This window comes from Leuciscus leuciscus (genome assembly GCF_965113295.1).
Source record: "Leuciscus leuciscus genome assembly, chromosome: 3".
Lineage (NCBI taxonomy): Eukaryota > Metazoa > Chordata > Actinopteri > Cypriniformes > Leuciscidae > Leuciscus > Leuciscus leuciscus.
The window spans coordinates 40,788,973-40,811,971 of record NC_138727.1 but is presented as its reverse complement, the minus strand read 5'-3'; the positions used below and the strand labels follow the sequence as shown (position 1 = coordinate 40,811,971).

Sequence of the window (22,999 nt, the reverse complement as noted above, 5' to 3'; positions counted from 1 at the left end):
AATTCGGAAAAACTGGATGCATTGTGAACATTTGTAGCCCAAACAACCTGCGCTTCTGGCTCTGAGGCTGACTTATAAGGTAAAACAGACAGAAGTATGAAGAGGTTCCTTCTGATTATCAAATTTGGGCAACTGGTGAACCCAACCACATCTTCAATAAGGAGGAATTTGTGGAGATGAACTGGAAATGTAAGGACAGAGGGAACTTGTGAAAAAAAACCCAGAATGGTTTAGGATTACACTGAGTTTTAACTGAATGTTTAGCTAAAGCTGTGAGCTAGTAAACAAGCTCTCGGCTCTTCCTGGAAGTCAAGGGAGTATCTAAGGACAATACTTTCAAGTATGAGGATATGAGTGTCACGGCTCGACCAGATCTCTACAGACTCCACACACTCGTTCACTCTCCCCTGATTACTAATCACCACACCTGTACCTCATCACCTGTTCACTATATACATTCACTTGCACCACTCTTCATTGTCTGATCTCGTCTTTCCATGGACACACAGACTCTACCTAGAGCCTACCTATTCCACTTATCTGCCATCATCATCATCATCATCATCATCATCATCATCATCATCATCATCATCTGATCCTGTTCCACGAACCTGCTATCATCGTCAGTGACTCTCATCCACGTCTGCCATCAGCCTCGTTCCATTCTCTACCTGTGAAGCATAATACTGTTATTCATCAGCTAAGTTCCATTCAACTATCTTCATTGTGTTCAACTCACCATTTACATCTGCTGGTTTCCGTGCTTCTGTTTATAATAAACTTCAGTTACATTATACTCACCTGTCTGCTTCATCACTCTCCGTGACAATGAGATGGTTAATTCAGACAGAATCTCCTCAGAAAAAAGGACAAATTTAAGTGTTAACAATCATTTAAACAAAGACAAAACTGAAGTCCTTGCGTTTGGAAACAAAGATGAAGTTCACAAGGTGAACGCATACCTTCACTCTAGGGGTCAAACAACTAAACATCAAGTCAGGAATCTTGGTGTGACACTAGAGTCAGACCTTAGTTTCAGTAGTCATGTCAAAGCAATAACTAAATTAGCATACTTTCATCTGAAAAATATTGCAAGAATTAGATGCTTTGTTTCCAGACAAGACTTAGAGAAACTTGTGCATGCTTTCATCACCAGCAGGGTGGATTATTGTAATGGACTCCTCACTGGCCTTCCCAAAAAGACCATAAGACAGTTGCAGCTCATACAGAACGCTGCCGCTAGGATTCTGAGCAGAACCAGGAAATATGAACATATCACACCAGTCCTCAGGTCTTTACACTGGCTCCCAGTTACATTTAGGATTGATTTTAAAGTATTATTACTGGTATAAAAATCAGGGTCATAAAAGGTCAGATGTGCTCCTACAGTGGTCACATTCAAATCCAGACTCAAAACACTTCTGTTTAGCTGTGCATTTACTGAATGAGCACTGTGCCGCTGTTCGTCCAACTGTTTGTACTGTACTGTATTTTTTTTTTAACTGTTTTAATTATTCTTATTTCTTTTTATTATTTTAATTTCTTCTATGTAAAGCACTTTGAATTGCCATTGTGTATGAAATGTGCTATATAAATAAACTTGCCTTGCCTTGCCTAATGATGTGACCAAACCAACTGTACCAATTCAGGGTCAGCCGTCAACATGCGTCAGTTCAGGGTGCCAAAATGTTGCACTGACTGGATGTTGATACCAACAATGGATGGAAACAAGAGGGAGAGGAGGAAGAGTATGTGTAAGAAAGGGTGTACAAGGAGGAAGAGAGCAATGTGTGGAGAGTGTTGTCAAGGCTGGATCTGGCCCTCTGGGTTTTTCCCTTTGCCTTACCTCTATATATAAGATATATTGGATACATACATTGGGTTACCTATTAGGGACACCATTATGCTGCAAGAAGATTTAGCACATCTAATTTCTCATTCAATATTACCTGCTAGAAATAGTGTTCACTATCAACTCTGTCTTGTGTATGCCCATTTTTAGATGCCTAATGTATGATAATGTATTCATGCAAAGCTAAATATAAAACAGAAAGTAACATTCTTGGTTCATGTTGTATACTTGGACACACAGGATGGTAAAAAAATAAAAATAAATCAGAAATGTCTTAGTTGGCCATTGAAAAGCCTGCTATGAAGTAAGAGTACTTTGGCCTATGTGGGCATTACGGGTGCGTCATACTGTGATGACAGTGCACTCAAAAATCCACCCTTACTCAAAAAGGACATAAACTCAAACAAAAACCTGATGACGCCCAAAAACCACCAGTTGATGCTTTCACACTTTCATTTACGGACCTTCGTCGAGGTTGATTACTTTTTTTATGTAAATGAAAATAAAAGGTGTGAGTTTATTTGACATAAAAAGTAGTAAGACAACATTGTAACAACTTCTTTTTCAAGGATAACACAATAAAGTTGCATTAACTTATTTCCATTGTGGTCCTTGATTTTCTTTTAACAAGACATTTTCATGACAAACCATACACACAGACACACACACACAGACACACACAAAATATCACAACAAATACACACACACACATATATATATATCTCCATATCTATTAAGCCATCCCATCTAAAACTAATCTCTTATACTAAAACCAACATTGTCCAATGGCAACTTATTCCTGTATATTATACCTAGATTCACATCAACACTTTGTCTAGAATAATGTCCATGTCTTACATTAACCTGAGAGAAATATGAGTTAAAATACACTGGTGCCCAATTATTAATTATTTTATGAACCATTTTTAGTTTAGACCGTCTTTCAATAGGTAACCATCCAAGCTGCTGAAAGTGTCCATTATCCACATGAGTAAAAGAATGATATCCTAAAACTAATCTCAATAATTTTGGTTTTTGACTTTATGTTATGTTAACAATGGCTTCATACTGTTGTACCTTGGTGAATAATGATAGAAATGCAATAATGTACATTGAAATTGTTTCATGGATTATTTGGATTTTTCCAGGCTAGTAATCTATACACAAGCCAATAGAGACAGAGCGCAACGCGTCATAATCTGAAGACCACGCCCACCAAGGGGGAAAACAAAGCAACTGTCTCCATTGACTTTGCATTGCGAGAGGCTGCCTCCTTGTCATTTCTTGCTTCTAAGAAAAGACAGAATAATGCCTAAAAGCTGCTATGTGACAAGGTGTACAGCAAACAAGCTAAGAAACCCAGAAATAAGTTTTCATAAGCTGTCGACCCCAAAAAACGAGCGTTTGAGGACATAAAAGTGGATACAGGCTGGAACGAATGGGTCAAAATAATAATAATAATAATAATAATGGGTCAATTGTGGGATCTGACACTCAGTATGCACTAAAAATACACCACGTGTGCAGTAAGTTAAACATTTGGTCACTGGTGAGCCAAATATCCAAATGTCAGTTTTATATATTATATTTCTGTAAGATAAACTATCCTGTGTTGCCGATTACGGTCTCCTCCAGCGGACGTACGTTAGTTCTCAGAGTAATGAGACACGTGACGCTCTGTCTCAACTGCCTGTATCCACTTTTAATTTATGTCCTAAACACTCGTTTTTTGGGGTCGAGAGCTAATAAAAACTTATTTCTGGTTTTTTTAGCTTCTTTGCTGTACACCTTGTCACACAGCAGTTTTTAGGCATTTTTCTGTCTTTTGTTAGAAGCAAGAAATGACAAGGAGGCAGCCTCTCGCAATGCAAAGTCAATGGAGACAGTTGCTTTGTTTTCCCCCTGGGTGTGGGCGTGGCCTAAATACGCTCTGTCTCTAAAAATACTATTTTATAATATTATAAATATCATATATTTTACATTATACATTATAATATCAAATATGATATATTACTTTACTAAATTGTATTGAACTTGTAAAATATAAGGATTGTTACATTATTGCGTTGGTTGACATTTTTCCAAATCTATTCATTTCAAACATTTCCGTTGTGCATCCCAGTAGGCTATCTCATGCAGAAACATAAATAAACATTAAGCGATTGTTTATTTGTTATCAGATCATCATCTAAACGTCCTTATTTCCATCATTATTTAGCTTCTCATTGGGTTTTAGAGGTAAAATGTTGCGTGCATGTGCTCTTGGCTTGTGCGCTGTTACTGTAGCAGTTCTAATTCATTGGCTGAATCACATGGCAATGACTAGAGCTGGAGTAATGAGCGGCCACGAGCTCAAAGATCCGCTGTTTAGCCTACATCGCAGAGCCTCACAATACAACCGACCATGAGATCGAATTGTGGATAATTAATTTTCCCAACATCGATCGCCTTGGATTTATCGATCCTTGTCTCTCATACGGTAAGATATCGGCCGTTTTAATGCGCATTTGAATTGAACTAATGTGTAAAACAGAGCTCCTCATTGAAACCATGAAGTGTAAATACCGCCTATTATTTAAACATATTCAAAGGAAAATGAATCGCGTTTGTTTAGTTCACTGTGATGATGTCCCATTTCTGTCGTCGGGTTTTGTTTATGTTGTTACGCCATATGCTGCAGTAACGGGACACTGCCACCAGACTGCAATACGCCTGCTTTTCGACAGACTCGAATAATTCCAATAATTCTCACAAAACCACACCATATTTGGATTAAATGTGTAAAATGGTCACTACAAATACTTATACCACTGCTTACACTGTCCTAGAAAACAATTAAGGGGTCTCTTTTTACAGCTTTACTTGTCTGGTAAAAGCGAGGAAATGCCTGTAATACCGTTGTGTAACGTTACTTGTTTATAAAGCGCGTGTAACTGTTTAAATAAATGATCATTCAATGCTAACCAAATCTTTATGAGCATTCATATTTCCATAGCATTTAGTATAGTTTTATATTTTAATTGCTGAAACAATCAAAAGACTATCAATACGATCCATTTAATTCTGCTATTTCTCTTATAATGTGTAATAAAGCACAAGTTACTGATCACAGGGGCCTCATCTCAGATGAGTTTCAGATGACTCTAATTGAGGTTCTGTTTCTCTTTCATGAGGGTAATCATCACATGGGTACGGGTGAATCCCCTATGAAATCTCAATTAGATTACCATCTAACCACTGTCACATGCAAAGCTTCAGTGTACAATCCTTTTTTTGGATCAAAATTATGAAAAGCACAAGCTACCCTATTAAATAAGTAGCTACTATGCCCAATAATGGCCTTTATTTTCATTGTCACACTGTATATAAGCACACTCATCATTTGTTCTTAAATGTGCAAGATATGGAAATGCTTATCTCTCAGTTACTTACATTTTTGTACTGTTAACATTGTATTGTTTATTGTTGAGATTTGTATGCATTATTTCAGGCTACCATGGGAAGCCTCTTCCGAAGTGAAGAGATGTGTCTGGTCCAGCTTTTCCTCCAGGCTGGTTCGGCTTACAACTGCGTCAGTGAGCTTGGGGAGTTGGGCTTAGTCGAATTCAGAGATGTGAGTTTAATGGATACATTATAGCATTCAAAAGTTTGAGGTCAGTAAGATATCTTTTTAATTAATACTTGTAATCAGCTAGGATGCGTTAAATTGATCAAAAGTAAATTTACATTGTTACAAAAGATTTCTATTTGAAATAAATGCTGTTCTTTTTAACTTTATTTTCATCAAAGAATCCTGAAAAAAAGTTCAAGTTTTCCACAAAAATATTAAGCAGTACAAATGTTTTCAACTTTGTGATATAATTTCACAATATTACAATAAACTCTTTATCCCTCTTGTTCTGTCTCTCTTTAACCCAATTTTCTCAGTTGAACCCAAATATGAATGCCTTCCAGAGGAAGTTTGTTTCCGAAGTGAGAAGATGCGAGGAGCTGGAGAAAACTTTCAGTACGTAACCAGTAAATATTTACCTTTCAGTGACCAGCTACCCTTACAGCAAGTATTATATAGTTATTTCAGTCACTTTTTTTTTTTAAGGCACTCTCATTATCTATCAAAGAGTTGTAGCATAATCTTTGTAGCCTGATTGTGCTCATTCTCAACACGTTTCCCCTACCCTTATTCCTTAGAATATCTGGAGCAAGAGATCAGTCGTTCTCTCTATCCTCCTCTGAAAGGGCTTCTACCCACGGTCACGCCAATCCCATCAGCCCCACAGCCAAGAGAGCTGCTCTCCATTGAGGAGGAGAGCGAGAGACTTGCCAGAGAACTCAAAGAGGTGAGAGAAGGAAAGAGAAATAGGCTTAGAACTCATGAATATCTTGTGTTCCATGATAAACATTTAGTGCAAGTGGTGATCTTGACCCAGTTTGCATTTAGGTGTCAAGGAACAGGGATAGTCTACATAACCAGCTGATCCAGCTCAGCCAGTACAGAGGGGTCCTGAAGCAGAGCATATTACTACCAACCTCACTGGTATAAAAAAATCCAGCTTTTAGCATGCTTACCTCCAAGAGATCTCTCTCAGATATTCACCAAACCCTCTCATCATAATGTCTTTAAAGGTTCCACCTCAAACTCTTGAGACCACAGCGCTATTGGACAGCAGACAAGATATGCGCTTGAGGTGAGGACAATATCCATCTAAAGGTGCAGTCACATTTACTGTTGCTCTGTATCATTTCTTGAGCGAAATCCAGTCATTTCAATAGGAATCCGCATGTTTAGGAATTTCACGCAAGGGTGATTAATTTCCCCATGCAGATTTCACTCACGTTTAAGTTGGTCTCGTGAACTCAAAGCTGTTTGGTTTAAAAGTGAGCTGTGCTTTATACATCTCTACACTATTGACTGAAGACACTGGACCATTTTTTGGGAATATCACTAATGTGACCACATCTTAACATATAGAGGGCAGCTATCATTATTATAGTGATGCCTGCCTTAGCAATCTAGTCAGAGATGAAAATGTAAAATGTTAAGGCAGTGTTTCCCAATATTCTTGGAGGCACACTAACATTTTGGATGTCTCCCTAATCTGACTAATATATTTCTGGTCTTGGAGTCTGTACCAATGAGCTGATGAGTTGAATCAGGTGTGTTTGATTAGGAAGAGTTCGAAAATGTGGAGTGTTGGTGTGCCTCCAGGAACAAGGTTGGGAAACACTGTGTTAAGGCGCGGTCTTATTAGCAAAATTTTGCACACAAAAAAGGTCCACTGTCTATTGTAAATATCCTAGAGATTTATGAAGCACTGCTCGTACAGAAGTCACTTTCAAACAAGTAGCTTTCTGTTGGTCAGCACGGCAAAGTTGGGTGACCAACTTAAACATGAGTGAAATCTGTGTGGGGACCTTTTTCGTCCTCACAAGAAACACCCAAATACATGGATTGCTACTAGAATTACTGCATTTATCCCAGTGGAATTTTATCAAATGACAGTAGATGTGACTGGAGTAAAGTGACATGGCATTAGTGAAATTATGTGGGCAAAAAAGGTCCATTGTCCATTGTCAGTAACGTATGAAGCACAGCTCACACAGAAGTTGCTTTCAAAACAAGTAGCTTTCTGCTGGTCAGTGCGGCAAATTTGCGTGAACATGAACGAAATCTGCACAGGGAAATCTAGTGTATTCAAATTAAAATGACTAGAATTTGCCTGCAAAACTTCACAGACCAACGTTAATGTGAGCGCATCTTTTGGGAATAAGTTGTAATATTCCACATTTCAAATGTGAACACATATGTAACAAGACATTAAAGTAATAAAGTTATTCACATTTTTCCTACAAAGCTTTGTCGCTGGTGTGGTTCATCCATGGAAGGTTCCGTCGTTTGAGAGACTGCTATGGCGGGCCTGTCGTGGTTATATCATTGTAGACTTCTGGGAGATGGAGGAGAGGCTGGAAGTGCCAGATACTGTAAGAGAGTGTTACATTAAAATAAAACAGATAACTCATTTTGATGAAAATGTCAATTGGCCATAAACATGATATGTTTTTCCTGCTCACAGGGAGAGATGGTTCAGTGGACTGTCTTTGTGATCTCTTTTTGGGGAGAGCAGATTGGACAGAAAGTAAAGAAGATCTGTGATTGGTACATTCATAGCTTATATCAATTTAATTATAGCTTACTATAGCACACTTTCATGATATCACATTATTCTTATTTCAGTAACCCCCATCCCCATCTTTTCCATTTATACATGAGTAATAAATATTCTGGATCTCTCTATTCATAGTTTCCACACTCACACCTTTGTGTATCCAGAGGACTTGGAGGAGAGAGAAGGAATACTTCAGGGGCTGGAAAGCAGGATAGTAGATATCAAAACGGTGACTGAAATGTTCCTTTTATCCTTTTATTTTGTATAATTACATTCTTTTTGAAATAAGAGAATACAGTGTAAAGTATTTAGAATGTTCATACTTAAAATGTATGAACTTCATTACATTAAATAACAAAATATCAAGTGGTACTAATTTGAAAGAAAATGGTACAAGCATTAGGGTTAGGGTTAGGGTTAGGGCTATTTTTCTTGATAGAAAAAATTATTATACACTACCATTTAAATGTTTGGGGTGAGTAAGATTTTAAAAAAGGAAAGAAAGTAATACTTTTATTTTTCATAGATGCATTTAATTTATCCATTATTACAAAAAAAGTATATATTTCAAATAAATGCTGTTCTTTTGTACTTTCGATTAAGAATTCTGAAAAAATGTATCATGGTTTCCATAAAAATATTAAGCAGCACAGCTGTGTGTCCAACATTGCTAATGATAAGAAATGTTTCTTGAGCAGCAAATCAGCATATATGAATGATTTCTGAAAGATCATGTGACACTAAAGAGTTGAATAATGGCTGCTGAAAATTAAGCTTTGCATCACAGGAATAAATAGTATTTAAAAATGTATTAAAATAGAAAACAGTTTTCAATTATTGTAATATTATTTCACAATATTACTGTATTTTTTATCAAATAAATACAGCCTTATAAGAGACTTACACAAACATTAAAAAAACTGACGAATCGAGCACCGTACGTTCTTAAAAAAAGTAAAGAAATAATGGTTACACTTTAGTTTAGGGTCCAATTCTAACTATTAACTAGTTGCTTATTAGCATCCATATTACTAGGATATTGGCTCTTTATTAAGTGTTATAAAGCACATATTAATGCCTTATTCTGCATGACCATATTCTACATCGCTTGATCCTACCAAATATCTAAACTTAACAACTACCTTACTAACTATTAATAAGCATTATATAGGAGTTTATTGAGGCAAAAGTTGAGAAAATAGTGAGAAATGGACCCTAATCTAAAGTGTGACCGAAATAATAATAAAATGTTATTAAAATAGTTTCAGGTCCACTCTCTAACTTCACCTTTGTCTGTCTGCAGGTGCTGTCTCAGACGGAGCAGTATATGCAGCAGCTGCTGTCTCGCTGCGTGTGTCAGATGCCACAGTGGAAGATACGAGTGCAGAAGTGTAAAGCTGTGCAGACGGTCCTTAACCTCTGCAGCCCTTCAGTCACGGACAAGTGTCTCATCGCAGAAGCCTGGTGCCCTGTGGCCAAACTGCTTCTGCTCCAGAGCGCTCTGATAGAAGGAACGGTGAGAAATGTAGTAAATTGTTTCACATGAAATACATTACACAGATGTCAAATGTTGATTTTTAGGTATTAAAGAAGTATTGTGGTGCACACAGTTGTCATACTTTTTTAGATGGCTAAGTAATATAATAGTGGACCGAAGGTCGCTCATTCAAAGCAGTGAATCTCACAATAGCGTATTGTCTTTTTTATTTCTTAGAGAAAAAGCGGTAGCAGTGTAGACTCCTTCTACAATCGTTTACCTGCACCCACATCTCCTCCAACACTCTTTAACACCAACGCATTCACGTCCAGCTTCCAGAACATTGTGGATGCTTATGGTGTGGCCAGTTACAGAGAGGTTAATCCAGGTAACACACGCACACCGTCACATGGACATTGTTACCTAAAGTTACCTAAAGTATTATTGTTGTTGGTAGAAAGGTCCATCTGAGAGAGGTTGTTGCTTGAGATAAACAACCTGTAAAAATACATAAACTTCTCACGGTTAATGTCGTGTGTGTGTGTGTGTTCCCTTCTCAGCTGTGTACACCATCATTACTTTTCCCTTCCTGTTTGCGGTGATGTTTGGAGATGTTGGTCATGGTTTACTCATGACAATGGCTGCCCTGTGGATGGTTCTGGAGGAGAGAGACCCTAAGATGAGGAATAGCACTAATGAGGTTTCTTTCATTTTACAGTACATATCATAATCTTTACAGCTGCCATCGAGACTGAAAAGGGCATTTAAATACTATATGAATCTCTTTATTTCAAAGAACTTTCTAGGTTCAATACAAATATCAACACAAGTTACTTTTCTTCAGCTTTGAGATTTTACACTACTGTTCAAAAGTTAGTAATCTTGTGCTCAAACTACAGTAAAAACAGTAATATTCTGAAATATTATTACAATTTAAGATAATGTTCACAAATCATTCTAATACGTAGATTTGGTGCTTATGAAACTTCTCTTGTTATCATTATTACAGTTGTGCTTTTTGTTGTTGTTGATGAATAGAAATTTCAAAAGAAGAGCATTAAATTAAACATAAAAAAAATGTTTTGTAACATTATAAATGTCTTTACTGTCACTTTTAATCATTTTAATGCATCTTTGCTGTACAAAAGTCTTAAATTTAAACAAAATAATTCTTAAATTTAAACAGTAGTGTATCTGTATGCCTTATTTTTCTTCTTCATTTTCTGTAATGTACTTTAGGTTTGTACAGAACTAGTTTGTTATTTTTTTCTGTGCGTCTCTTTTAGATTTGGCGTATGATGTTTGGTGGGAGGTATCTGATCCTTCTGATGGGGTTGTTCTCCATCTATACTGGTGCTGTTTATAATGAGTGCTTCAGTAAGGGACTCAGTCCTCTTTCCTCTGGCTGGCACCTCAAACCCATGATTCAGCACTATAACTGGAGGTACACACACACTATTACATCCTAGGCAAAGGTTAAATATAAGGTAGATTTTAACTAAAAGATTTAACTGTCCCTTTAAATGCAAATGAGCTGCTGCTCCCCGGCTCTGTTCAGAAGAGGGCCGATCCTTTACACGAGCTTCGGATACAATAACAAAACACGCGAATCTCACTCATCCAAATCTCAGAAATAATCAGTATTCAGTATCAGCGAACTCATTGGCTACTGATACAGCAGGAACCAATCAGCTGTGCCCTATAGAGAGTGATGTGATTGCAAGCAGATTGAGTTAAGGACCTATCAGCCTGCGCCATCTAGAGTTTCATGACAGAACTTGGTATGGATTTTAAATTTCACAGGAGGGTGAAAGATTACCCCACACAGATTTCGCAAACAGTTCAAGTTAGACACAGATTCGCCACGTTAACAAACAGAAAGCTGATTGGTTTGAAAAACTTCTGTGTGAGCTGTGCTGTACAGCTCTACACATTTGACAGTAGACTATGAACCTTTTTGTCCGTGAACTTTGCACTTTGACTCTGTGAACCTGATCAATTATCCATCATTTCAGCTTGCGTATGTGCTCTCATTTTACACTCACTTTTGTCTTCTTTCTTCTGGGCTGGTTCAGTGATGAAACTCTGAGGAGCAACCAGTACCTCACTTTGGATCCAAACGTAACTGGAGTATTCCAGGGACCATATCCGTTCGGCATTGACCCGGTAATCAGGCCTTTAATCAAATCCCGCTTGTGTCTAGCTTACTGTGAGGTTTGGGTTTGACTGGATCTCGTTTCCTGGTTCTTAGATCTGGAGCCTTGCCAGTAACCACCTCACCTTCCTCAACTCCTATAAGATGAAGATGTCCGTCATCATCGGGGTCATCCATATGACTTTTGGAATCTGCTTATCCTTCTTCAACTACATGTGAGTCATAAAGTATGATTAATTTTGGTCTACCATTACTTGCTTTATACTTCTGATCTATTCTGGTTTTATGTGGATTCCTTTATGTTTTCTTATCCTTTTAATGTGACACTTTCTCCTCAGGTACACAGGGGATGTGAGCAGCATGTTTCTGGTGTTGATTCCAGAGCTAGTGTTCATGCTGTGTCTTTTTGGGTACCTTGTCTTCATGGTGGTGTTTAAATGGATTGCGTTTGGACCTCAGGATTCAGACCGCGCTCCCAGCATCCTGATCCACTTCATTGACATGTTCGTGTTTGGTGAGAACCCAGACAACCCACCACTTTATCCAGGACAGGTGAGAGATTCATTCAGTATACATTGATTCTTGTAACATACTACTATCGTACTACAGTTTTACTGCTGTGACAAATACATACACATCCTGTCCCTCTCTTTAGGTGACAGTGCAGAGAGTATTATTGTGTTTGGCGCTGCTAGCAGTTCCGGTGCTGTTACTTGGAAAACCGCTTTACCTGTACTTCAAGCACAGGAATAACAGGAGAACGGTAAGCAGAGGTGGAATTAGGCTGTTCTGGCATCTATGATGTAAGAAAATTTTTATTTGAAAGAATTTAATACTTTGGCTTTACATAGTAACTTATTTGACAGGTAACTTTGTTGACAACTTCACCATTTTGACTCTTTATTTTAATGCCAGGCTTTGTCTGACCAACCACGCTCTTTTCTTGATCAGGTTAACCTCAAATTTGAATATATATTTGAATTGAAATTAAAAAAAATATAGCAAACTATAATAACATACCACACAATGTAACAGAATTGACGGTCCATTAATATACTCTTTGGCAAATGGTTATTGTAGATATAATACTGAAAAAATGTAAAGGGGTTTTACAATGTTGTGTTCAAAATGTCCACCTAAAAATGTCCACCTGGTGTTGTGGTAAACCATTTTTAGTGGCAGGGGGTTACAGACACTGCAAAAACTATAATCAAGGCAAATTCAAACAAACTGAAACATAGGGTGCAAACATTTTGTGTGAGATTATGCTTTCCTTTAATGGATAAAATATGATTTTTGTAAAGAAAATTGTTATTATCAGTGGATGTGAAATGTACCCTAAACTGTATCATATTAGAATGTCTGAAGAATCATGTGACTCTGAAGGATCATGTGGGAATTAGTAGCTGCTGAAAATTCATGAATAAATTACCTTTTAAAATATATTTATAGATAACATTTATCATAAATTGTAATAATATTTTAATGTATTTTTGGAAAAAAAATTGATCAAATGCAGCCTGAGTGAGCATAAGAGACTTCTTAAAAAAAAAAAAAATCTTACCAATTCCGAACTTTTAACGGTAGTGTAAAAAAGAAAAGAAAAAATCAGGTTGGTCTAGCCTCTAGCTGATGCATGAGCATATTCTGGAGCAAAAAAGACCAGGTGATGTACTTACTAATGAGGCATGTGGCTCTTTCAGCTGAAGTGTGAGTGTTCTTGCAGTTTCTCCCATACCGTGTCTGATGAAAGGTCTTGACCCTGTTTTTCAGTTACAGGAGGAGCAGCACCCCCTAGTCACAGACACCAGCTCTATAAACGCTCAACTGGGAGACCTAGAGGGAGGAGGGGGAACAGAGGAACAGGTCAGAAAAAGAAACTATCATAACACCATTCCTCAAATGAAGCTAAACATTAGAAGTGTCAAAGAACTGATAAGAATGTAAATGTGTGCCTTGAAATGCAACGCAAGTCGCTTTGGATAAAAGCGTCTGCCAAATAAATATATGTAAATGTAAAGAGAGAGGTGAAAGAGTAACATTCCGGTAGATTCAGAGTTGAAAGCATTCATTTTCCATTCCTCCATAGCAGAACTACTGAAATACTGTATGCTTTTTTAACTTTACAGGAGTTTGATTGGACAGAGGTTTTTATGCACCAGGCCATCCACACCATAGAGTACTGCCTGGGCTGCATCTCCAACACTGCATCGTACCTTCGACTTTGGGCCCTCAGCCTCGCGCATGCACGTATGCAAATTCTCACAAGCATCATTACGTATTACATGTTCACTTATAGGTGAAATTGTTGTGCTTAGTTAGTTCTGTATTTGTGTGTGTTAGAGCTGTCGGAGGTTCTCTGGGTGATGGTGATGAGAATTTCACTCTCGTGGCAAGGCTATGTGGGATCAGTGGTGCTGTCAATCATCTTCTCCATCTTCGCCATGCTCACTGTCTCCATCTTGCTCGTCATGGAGGGGCTGTCAGCCTTCCTGCACGCCCTGCGTCTGCACTGGTGAGAAAATCACTCACAAATAAACGTAATATTGTAGTGGTTCTCAACCAGGGGGTCGGGACCCACTAGGGTCTTAAAATTATTTGAATTTAGTTCAAATAGTAAAAAAAAAAAAAAAAAAAAAAAACAGCATCAAACTGACATTATATTTTGAGTTCATTTATTTGAATTACAACAGAAGGACCAGAGGTACATAACATATCAGCTTAGATGGGATGGCCTTTGAAAATTGTCTTGGAGAGACAATATTCTCTTGTCACTCTTGTCAATATTCACTCTGTGTAAATGTCCTGAAGAGAAGAGAGTTTGGTTGATGCGATGATGCGTTGGGCCGATCTCACTACTCTCTGCAGGGCTTTATGATTGAGGGCAGTGCAGTTCTCAAATCAGACTGTGGTGCAAGATAAACACTTAGTGCAGATAAACACTTAATTTCCCAGAAAGCCGTTGGTTGAGTTTCAGTGAAGAATAGTATTTAATGGAATAGATACTAATATCTAAAAAATAAGTACTAGTAGCATGAAAATAGATACTAATACGTATTAAGAATTAAATTTTAAGACGGCTTGCCATAGGTGTAGTGTTGTGTGTGGTAGAGGATGTGACACAGTGATTGACAAGAAGGGCACAGGGTCTGGGGTCTCTCTAATTAAATGAACGTTACTGGTTAATAGCAACCCACCCCGACCTCCATTTAATAGTTGTTAATCAAGTCAAGTCACCTTCATTTATGAAGCGCTTTTAACAGTAGGCTATGGATTGTTTCAAAGCAGCTTAACAGTGATAATTGAAATTACAGTAACAGATTGTTCATGCTTTACTACAGCTCTAGGATAAAGTTATTGTCCAGCTAAAGTTAGTTTTGATTGATTGATTGATTCACTTTCATTGAGAAGATCAATAGTTATTAACTTAGGGACCGCGCTAACACCACACCGTTCTAACAGAAAACCCTAAACGCGCTACGGCCGCCCATCCGCACAAAACTGTGCCTGGTGTCTCGAGAACGCACTCCCTGAAATAGTTTCGAAGGTCCAAACGATTATCCGTTATCTCTGCGCAAACCTCAAAAACAAACCCGCGAAAAAGCAGACGGCGCGCACATGCGCATCACGTGTTCAGTCCATAGGTATGCGCGTGCAACCCGGTATCACGACAAGACGTGAAATAATCACGTTGGTCCACTTTGGAAAACGTGTAGATGTCACAGTTTAACACCTTCAGACGTGAATCTTACACGTTTGCGTTTGAGCCACTAATCCTACCCCTAAACCTAACCATAGGGTTTCTGCGGGTCAAATTTAAGACCTTTTTAAGACATTTTAAGAGCATAAAGATTGAAATTTAAGACCTACACGACACATCCAAGTTAGATAGATAGTTACCTCGGGATCATTAGAGTATCTATCTATCTATCTTTCTATCTATCTAGGATTATCTGATGTGTGTGTGTGTGTGTGTGAGAGAGGGAGCGGTAGATAATTTTTTAATAGAAAATTGTACTTTTGCATATTATACTGTAAAAACACAATTATTGTTGATTTTAGTTGATCATAGTTGATCATAACTAGAGAGGAAATGATGAGATGATTAAAGTGACCAAAATTATCACGGTTATCACAGAATCCTGTTCAAAAAGTACTAATACTACAGAATGAAGTCAATTCAACAAGTTTTATGTCGAAAAACAGCAAATAAAAAATGTATTAGCATCAATATGCACTTTTTGTTTACGTAAACATTAAAATACCATTAAAAATAATGGCCAGATTTTAAAAGAGTGTCTTACAACATGTTATCTACTAACATGTACAAGTTCAAATAAAGTTTTGACAAAAAAAGGTTTTATACAAAGATAAACCTCATATTTCAGCCTTTAAATATTTTTTTATAAAAAGAATGAGTCAAAATATATACATTACTGACATTTACACATTAGCTTATATTTATTAGTAGTGGTTGGGTGCTTCATGTTGACTGAGCTTTCAATGTTGTTATGGAAAGGGGTGATTGGTTGGTTCCTGTCATATGACCTGCGGTGCGTTTGCGGCATTCTGAAAAGTTTTTCTCATCTCGTTGCGCGGCTTGCGCCTGGCAAAAAAATTAGCGCGTCGCTTCAATTATGAGCGCGCTTGCCGCGCGCCTATATTTAAACAAACTTGAGCGCGCAAAAGACGCGATATGTGAACGGCCTCTGGCGAGCTAGCTCATATCAAGCCACGAGCTATTGGTAGCACGCGAGCTACCCCTGCTAGAGACCCCTGCTCTAGGGCGCCGCTTTGTAGGCTACAACTCGATACTTTTTTGCTACTTTGTAATAACTTTCTGCGGCCATGAACGAGGAAAAACACTTTTTTAGACCTGACTAAATTAAATTTAAGACCTAGGATGAAAATCTGGCCGTTTTTAAGGCCTTAAATTTAAAGTTCAGAATTTTAGACTTTTTAAGCCCCCGCGGAAACCCTGTAAAACTACGTAGGCTACAATTATAAAGAAAAACAACAGACAGACAAGTATACAAGTAAAATGTCAAAACCGGTACCAAAAGTCCTCTCTGGCAGCAGAATTTAAGTTATTAATTCAAATCCATGAAAATGTTAATCCGTTTTCGGTTCGCTCTGTTCTTTTGCGCGCTTCTTCATTTCAAATGTTGCACCGACTATGACTGTGACGAAGCAGGCGAGGCGAGAGCCAATGAGCGTTTGATATGCCGTAACGATAGTAACCTGTCGTAACGCTTCTTGAGGGCGCAATTTTTTAATTTGATTCATAACGAGCGTGGGGTTCGACGTTTACGGTCAAGATGAAGATCACTGGATAAAGGGCTGAGTTTGGATCTTTTTCTTGTAAATAATAAATGGATTCTGAAGGTTTGGATTACATTAAGCTAATAAAATTGATGTATTTTGTGAATCGATGTTGTGTATTATGGTTCTTATACTTGTCTGTCTGTTGTTGTTTTTTATAATTGTAACGTTAGCCTACGTAGTTTTAAGAAATGGTTAGGTTTAGGGGTAGGATTAGTGGCTCAAACTATCTTTTAATGCTATATACGCTGATTTCACGCAGCCGCCATTTTGAAATCGAAAGTGAGGCTCCGGTGGGAAGAACCCCGGAAGTAAAGATAAACAACAATGCCTTGGATTACCAACCTGAAGCTGCTGCCGCGATTTACACTGTTGGATGTTAATATTCAATATAGGATATGTATGTAGTTCATTCCTGCTTCTTTTTTTACATTCTGAATTATATATTAAACAAATATTTTATTTATAAATGAATTTCACTGTATATAGTCTAAAGTATGAAAGAAATGTATGTACATTTTTAGAATTGACACAACATCATTAAACACAACAATACGCCATCGCATTCACGACTCTCCTGTGATTAAAGGCGACACTTCCGGTTTTCTTCCCACCGGAGCCTCGCTTTCGATTTCAAAATAACGGCTGCGTGAAATCAGCGTATTGTTCATAAAACTGCCATTCCCCTAACTTACACATATCTGTCCATTACGTTTTATCATTTTAATATTGTCTATAAAATGGGTATGTTTCGGTGTGGGAGTAGGGTTAAGGGATCTTACATTTATAATCTATAAATTCAAAAAGGTCGGTCCGGGAGATTTTCGGGAGGGGCTTTGAAATTCGGGAGTCTCCCGGAAAAATCGGGAGGGTTGGCATGTATTGTTAACACCTGCTATAAACCTTAATGATGCCAAATAAGTAACGTTAACGTTACATCTTCTAAGTGATAAAAATAAACATACAATGTTACTTCTTAGTTACTGTTGCTACGTCCGACAAACAAATGGTCAAACACGACCAGCGCGACAGATTGCCATGTATACCCGTGCGTGTCAGGGGTATACCATTATTTAGGGACAAATCATTGTTTGATTTACCGCTCCGAGCGGGATCGACTTTCAATGTCAGCATTTTGATTTCGGTAAATCAGTTTAGCCGAATGCAAACAACGTGATTATTGATTCCAACATCCACCCACGCTCAAAAAACATCCACTGACGCGCACCTCCTCAAAAATGTAACTACGCGTCGCGGCGACGCGGACCGCAAGATCTGTGATTGGTCGGCTGGATAGCATCGCGTTTCCACCTACGCATTTCCGGAATGATCTTCTGCACTCTGTACCGCCCGCCCGCCATTTTTAAATTCCGAAGATCAGTGAAGAGCCATGGAAATAGACCAAGTGACCGAGAGATTGCTTGAAGAAGTGCGGAAATACAGCCATCTGTATGACTCCTTCAGTCGCCATTGCTCGTAGAAACCTAAACTCAAAACAGCCGCGAGGAATGTAAACACAGTGGAACATTAAAACCCACCCGCGCCAACTAGCGTTTCGGCGGTGTAACTGCAGAGCAACACAGACATTCGCAGAAGTATAAATGCTCACGACGGCGTCGCCTACGTGCGTAGCCTACGACGTACACTACGGCGTACACTCGACGCAGAAGTATAAATTGGCCTTTACGCCCGTTTCACACATACTCCGTTTGCAGTGCGTATTTTTTTCCGTACCCATGTTAACAGGTAACGCCCGTTTCACACATACTCCGTGTGCAGTGCGTATACAGTGCAGGAGAGCAGCACGCGCAATAGTGCTTTTCACATATGCTGCGTTTGCAGTGCGTAACTGAGAATGAGGAGATGTCGTCACGACCCAGCGCCCCGCCCTCAGAGACAGCGTCATCCTCCACTTTCCGCCATTTTGGGAGGATACCCGCCAGCCCCGTTCATTGTTTGTATTGATAGTAGAGGAGGTTGTCGCACTATTTTAGAATGCCTGGAAAACACTGCTGTGTAAAAAACTGCTCCAGTGTCTCACACGATTGTCATGGAAACCGTAGGAGCCACGTATTACAGTTTTTTCGTATTTTAAAATTGAAAAGTTAAAAAAAAAAACATTTTTGTTTGCCATTGGTAGTAAGTTTCTCCCTGTAAGGACCCTTTTCTTTTGCCGCATTCTTCTCCATTTATTCTTCATTTTCTCGTAATTTCTATTATAATTCCTCGAGCCGTCTTTCCTGCTCCGTCTCTGTATTGCTCTTGCACTGTTGCCCCTGGCAACCCATAGCGTATCCTCCCAAAATGGTGGACGGGCTCAATTCGTCACGTGACAGCAAGCTACCTATGAGTATGTCCTCACTCTCAATACCACAAATACATACTCACTATTTGTATTTCAAATCCAGAAGTTATCAGCAACTTTTATTAAAAAATAGTTTTTTGTCAGCATTGCGATTCTCTGTACACATATACACTCTTTAATAGACGTATTCACGTTTAAACACAATTTAAACAACATAGTATTAAATGCATTAATTACTTCTATATAATTATATATTAAGTTGCTCAAGCAAGTGGTAAAATATTTTACCATGTACTTAATACTTATATTAAAATCGCATAGCCTACATTTTAAATTAAAACTTTAAATTGACCAAAAAAAAGCAGACTTACCCTTTCTTTTGCATAATTTAAATCTTTATACAATAAATCTTGCATGTCACAAAGAACTTGTTTTTCCACCTCCACGAATGAGACAAGTGTTGTTCATTATGTCGCCTTGTTGAGGTAAATTGTAGCTTTCCTTGCTTTACCCCGATCATAAAGTGAAAAAAAGTAGACTAGTATTTAATTAAATACATTTATGGTGAGATTACTACATTTTATTTAATTAATCGCATTTATGGTGAAATGACTACATTTTCAGGTCAATCTGTGTTCATTTTGACCACGAAACATGCGCTGTCACTTTAATTCAGCGCGTTCAGCACTTTTAGCAAAAATAGACTCGGTGCGGAAACGATCGCTGCACTGCTGTACGTTATACGCACCGCTCCTGGAACGGATCGACGGACCGCATCCGCGTGCAGTGTGAAAGCTCTAACCTGTTAACATGGGTACAGGAAAAAAATACGCACCGCTGTGAAACGGGCGTTGCGTGCGATCGTGCGCTTGAGTGCGGCTATATTACGTAAACGCTCATTATCCTGTATTTAAGTAATTCAATTAATATAAAGGGGCGATTTGTCCACTAATGGCTTAAATGAATAACTATAGTCGACTAGAAAATGTTTTTTTGTCGGAGGCAGCCCTTATTCCACATATTTACAAACGCCGTGGGCGCACCGCTTCACCATCTTGCTTGGAGAATGTTTGTCGGACCTGTTCACATAGTAACGGTTGCTATGATGTGTGATTGGACAATGGCCGTTTTGGGGGAGGGGCCGGCGAGACATTTTCTCACGCAGTGAAAAACCACATGAAACTGCACGGACAGACAAGACAGAACAGATTATTTTGATGTGAAACAAAGTCTCAGCTTTCAAATTCTGTTAGTTACGAAATTCAAACAATATACCGTTTTGGTGCTCTTAAGTGTGATGTGACAGATCGATGTAGCGCCTCAGTTCAAGCTCCATGTGAACTGATCTTTACTAACATTACTAGTGAATATAGTAAATAAACACGAATGAACGTCAGTTGGTATGTTGAAAGATACAGTAATCAATCGCTCAATCAGTGTTTCAACTGCAGTAAGCGGTCAATAATACAGCTTGTAAACAGCGCCACCTAATGAAAGCCCCAGCATGTTAATTAGCTAGAAAAACTAACTATGGGATTATTTTGCTAAATATATGCACTATATTACATATTTATATTTTTACTCACATCATATTCGAACGAGGCAATTAAATCCGATCTGAACCTGCATGATCCTTGTGTTGTCATGATTTAAACATTTCAAATGATAAACTCTGGTTTCTGCCATGCGAATATGAAAAGTAGCCTATATTTAAAATGAAGCTAATATCACTATTTAAAAAAAAAAACTCTAGTGGTGTGAACTTTTGGAGGTGTGTGTGCGGTTGACAGAGTGAGAGAAAGAAATTGAATTAATTAAGAGTAATATTTTTAATTTAATCTCCCATTTGATGCAGGGTGGAGTTTCAGAACAAATTCTACAGCGGATCTGGATACAAGTTCAACCCTTTCTCCTTTGCCACAATTCAGCATCTAGAAGAAATGTAAATATTCCCTGTAAAAATGGTTTTATACTTCATTTTGGAACTGAATGTATTATCGCACAAGTAAATAAAGGTGATTTTAACTCACTAAAATGAAAATTGTCATCTACTCACCCTCATGTTCTTCCAAATCTGTATGCCTTTGTTTTGTGGAAAACAAAATTATAAGTTTGGAAGAATGTACACTGGACTCTTTTTAATTCAATGACAGTATGGCAGGGGCAGACATGCTCCAAAATGTTCATTCTTGGGTGAAATCCTTTTGTCTCAAGGTTTGTTTTAACCCTCATAAGGTCTTCGTTTCCTTTTACAAATCTGGTCTTTGGGGTCTATATGACCCCAACAATTGATAGAGAAATTGTACAAAAAATATACATTTTTAATTATACAAATAATATATGTTTTTTTTTGTTTACTTCTCATCTATTCATTAATGCTGTGTTTTGGGGGATATGAAGTACTTTTTTACCTATTTACTGCAAAATTCCTCAACTACACCCTTAGCATACATATGAAATATAATTTTTTTATGAAAAAAACACATTAATGATGATCAAATTTAACAATGAGTTGTTTCTGGATATTGATCTAGGTGTTAGATGCATAATTCTGCCATCTGCTGGTTAGATGTTTTTTTGTAGCTAATATAGTTTTAGCCACAAAGTGTAATTACCATATACTTCCAGCAGAGGCCCCATAGAGATCCATTCATTTTTCTGGATGTGACTTAATGTTCTTATAATAGCTTTTTAATGAATTACATACTTAAACATTTTAAAATACATTAAATCAGTATTTTGTCAAAGTTTAGAAATGTTTTTTGTTGTTGTTTGAGGTCTTTTGAAGTGTCTTGTTATTGCAATAATGCTATATAAATTTGCAATAATATCTTTATTGTTTGTTTGTGTTTGTCTCTCTGTGTGTATTTGATCTGTGTGTAGTCATGTTCTTTCCACGTTGCATTTGTGCTCTCATACCATACCTTCAATTATGTGTGAAATTTTTTAGATTTATGCAGAAATTATTGATTTTATTTCACAATTTCAGTAAAAATGCTCTCTATTGCAGTCACACCCTTTCTCTGTCTATGTGTGTATTTGTGTCTGTGTGTGTGTGGGTGCATATGTGTCTGTGATAATGTTCATTCCACATTACATTAGTGCTCTAGTACCAGGCCTTCATTTATGTGTGAGAATTTTCAGATTTATGCTGGAATTATTGATTTTATTTGTCAATTTCTATAAAAATGCTTTCTATTGGAGTCAGACCTGTGTGTGTGTTTGTGTGCGCGAACATGTGTGTGTGCAAGTGGTCATGTTTGTTCCACATTGCATTTGTGCTCTAGTACCAGGACTTCATTGTGGTATTGAAATTTTCAGATTTATTCTGGATTTATAGATTTTTTTTGACAAATGAAAAATAAAAAACATTTTTTCTTCGATTTTCCCATTCATTTCAATGTGGGGTCATATTGACCCCAAGGGACAGATTTGTAAAAAAATTTTTTACATACCTTTAGAACGACCGAATCAAGCCCAGTTTTTTTCTGTGTGTATAGATAGGTAATGTAGAAAAAGTGACAAAATTTAATTCCACTGAGATGAAGGGAACCATTTTTTTTTATTAAAGAAAAGTCGCTTGGGGTCATATAGACCCCAAGGCCCAATTGAGGGTTAAGCATTGCAGAGGTCTTAATGATGAGCACATGTATGAATGACAAAATGCACAATACTAATAAAGGTTTTTGTAACTAAGAAATTACAATATTCACATTTCTCAAGA

The 22,999-nt window shown here is 37.7% G+C and overlaps 1 protein-coding gene across 2 annotated transcripts; it reads left to right on the top strand.

Moving 5' to 3' along the window:
- Positions 1-4,027: 4,027 nt before the first annotated feature.
- Positions 4,028-22,983, top strand: tcirg1a (T cell immune regulator 1, ATPase H+ transporting V0 subunit a3a). 2 transcript variants are annotated; one of them, XM_082164844.1, is made up of 21 exons: positions 4,028-4,331; positions 5,343-5,465; positions 5,780-5,858; positions 6,041-6,189; positions 6,291-6,386; positions 6,476-6,537; positions 7,705-7,831; positions 7,924-8,006; positions 8,152-8,245; positions 9,320-9,532; positions 9,731-9,881; positions 10,054-10,193; positions 10,780-10,937; positions 11,569-11,659; positions 11,745-11,863; positions 11,987-12,200; positions 12,304-12,411; positions 13,428-13,514; positions 13,778-13,898; positions 13,992-14,163; positions 21,131-22,983. In XM_082164844.1, the coding sequence occupies exons 2-21, from the start codon at positions 5,349-5,351 to the stop codon at positions 21,219-21,221; spliced, it is 2,472 nt and encodes an 823-aa protein (XP_082020970.1). In that variant the 5' UTR covers positions 4,028-4,331; positions 5,343-5,348; the 3' UTR covers positions 21,222-22,983. The 2 variants fall into 2 exon arrangements, with proteins under 2 accessions (XP_082020970.1, XP_082020969.1); XM_082164843.1 differs by having other exon boundaries at positions 4,032-4,331; positions 13,422-13,514.
- The last annotated feature ends 16 nt before the right edge of the window (positions 22,984-22,999 follow it).

Coding starts and splice junctions, on each gene's coding strand:
- tcirg1a (XM_082164843.1), top strand. CDS start 5,349: ATGGGAAGCCTCTTCCGAAGTGAAGAGATGTGTCTGGTCCAGCTTTTC. Junction 7,832..7,923: donor GGCTGGAAGTGCCAGATACT/GTAAGAGAGTGT, acceptor TCCTGCTCACAG/GGAGAGATGGTTCAGTGGAC. Junction 10,194..10,779: donor TGAGGAATAGCACTAATGAG/GTTTCTTTCATT, acceptor CGTCTCTTTTAG/ATTTGGCGTATGATGTTTGG.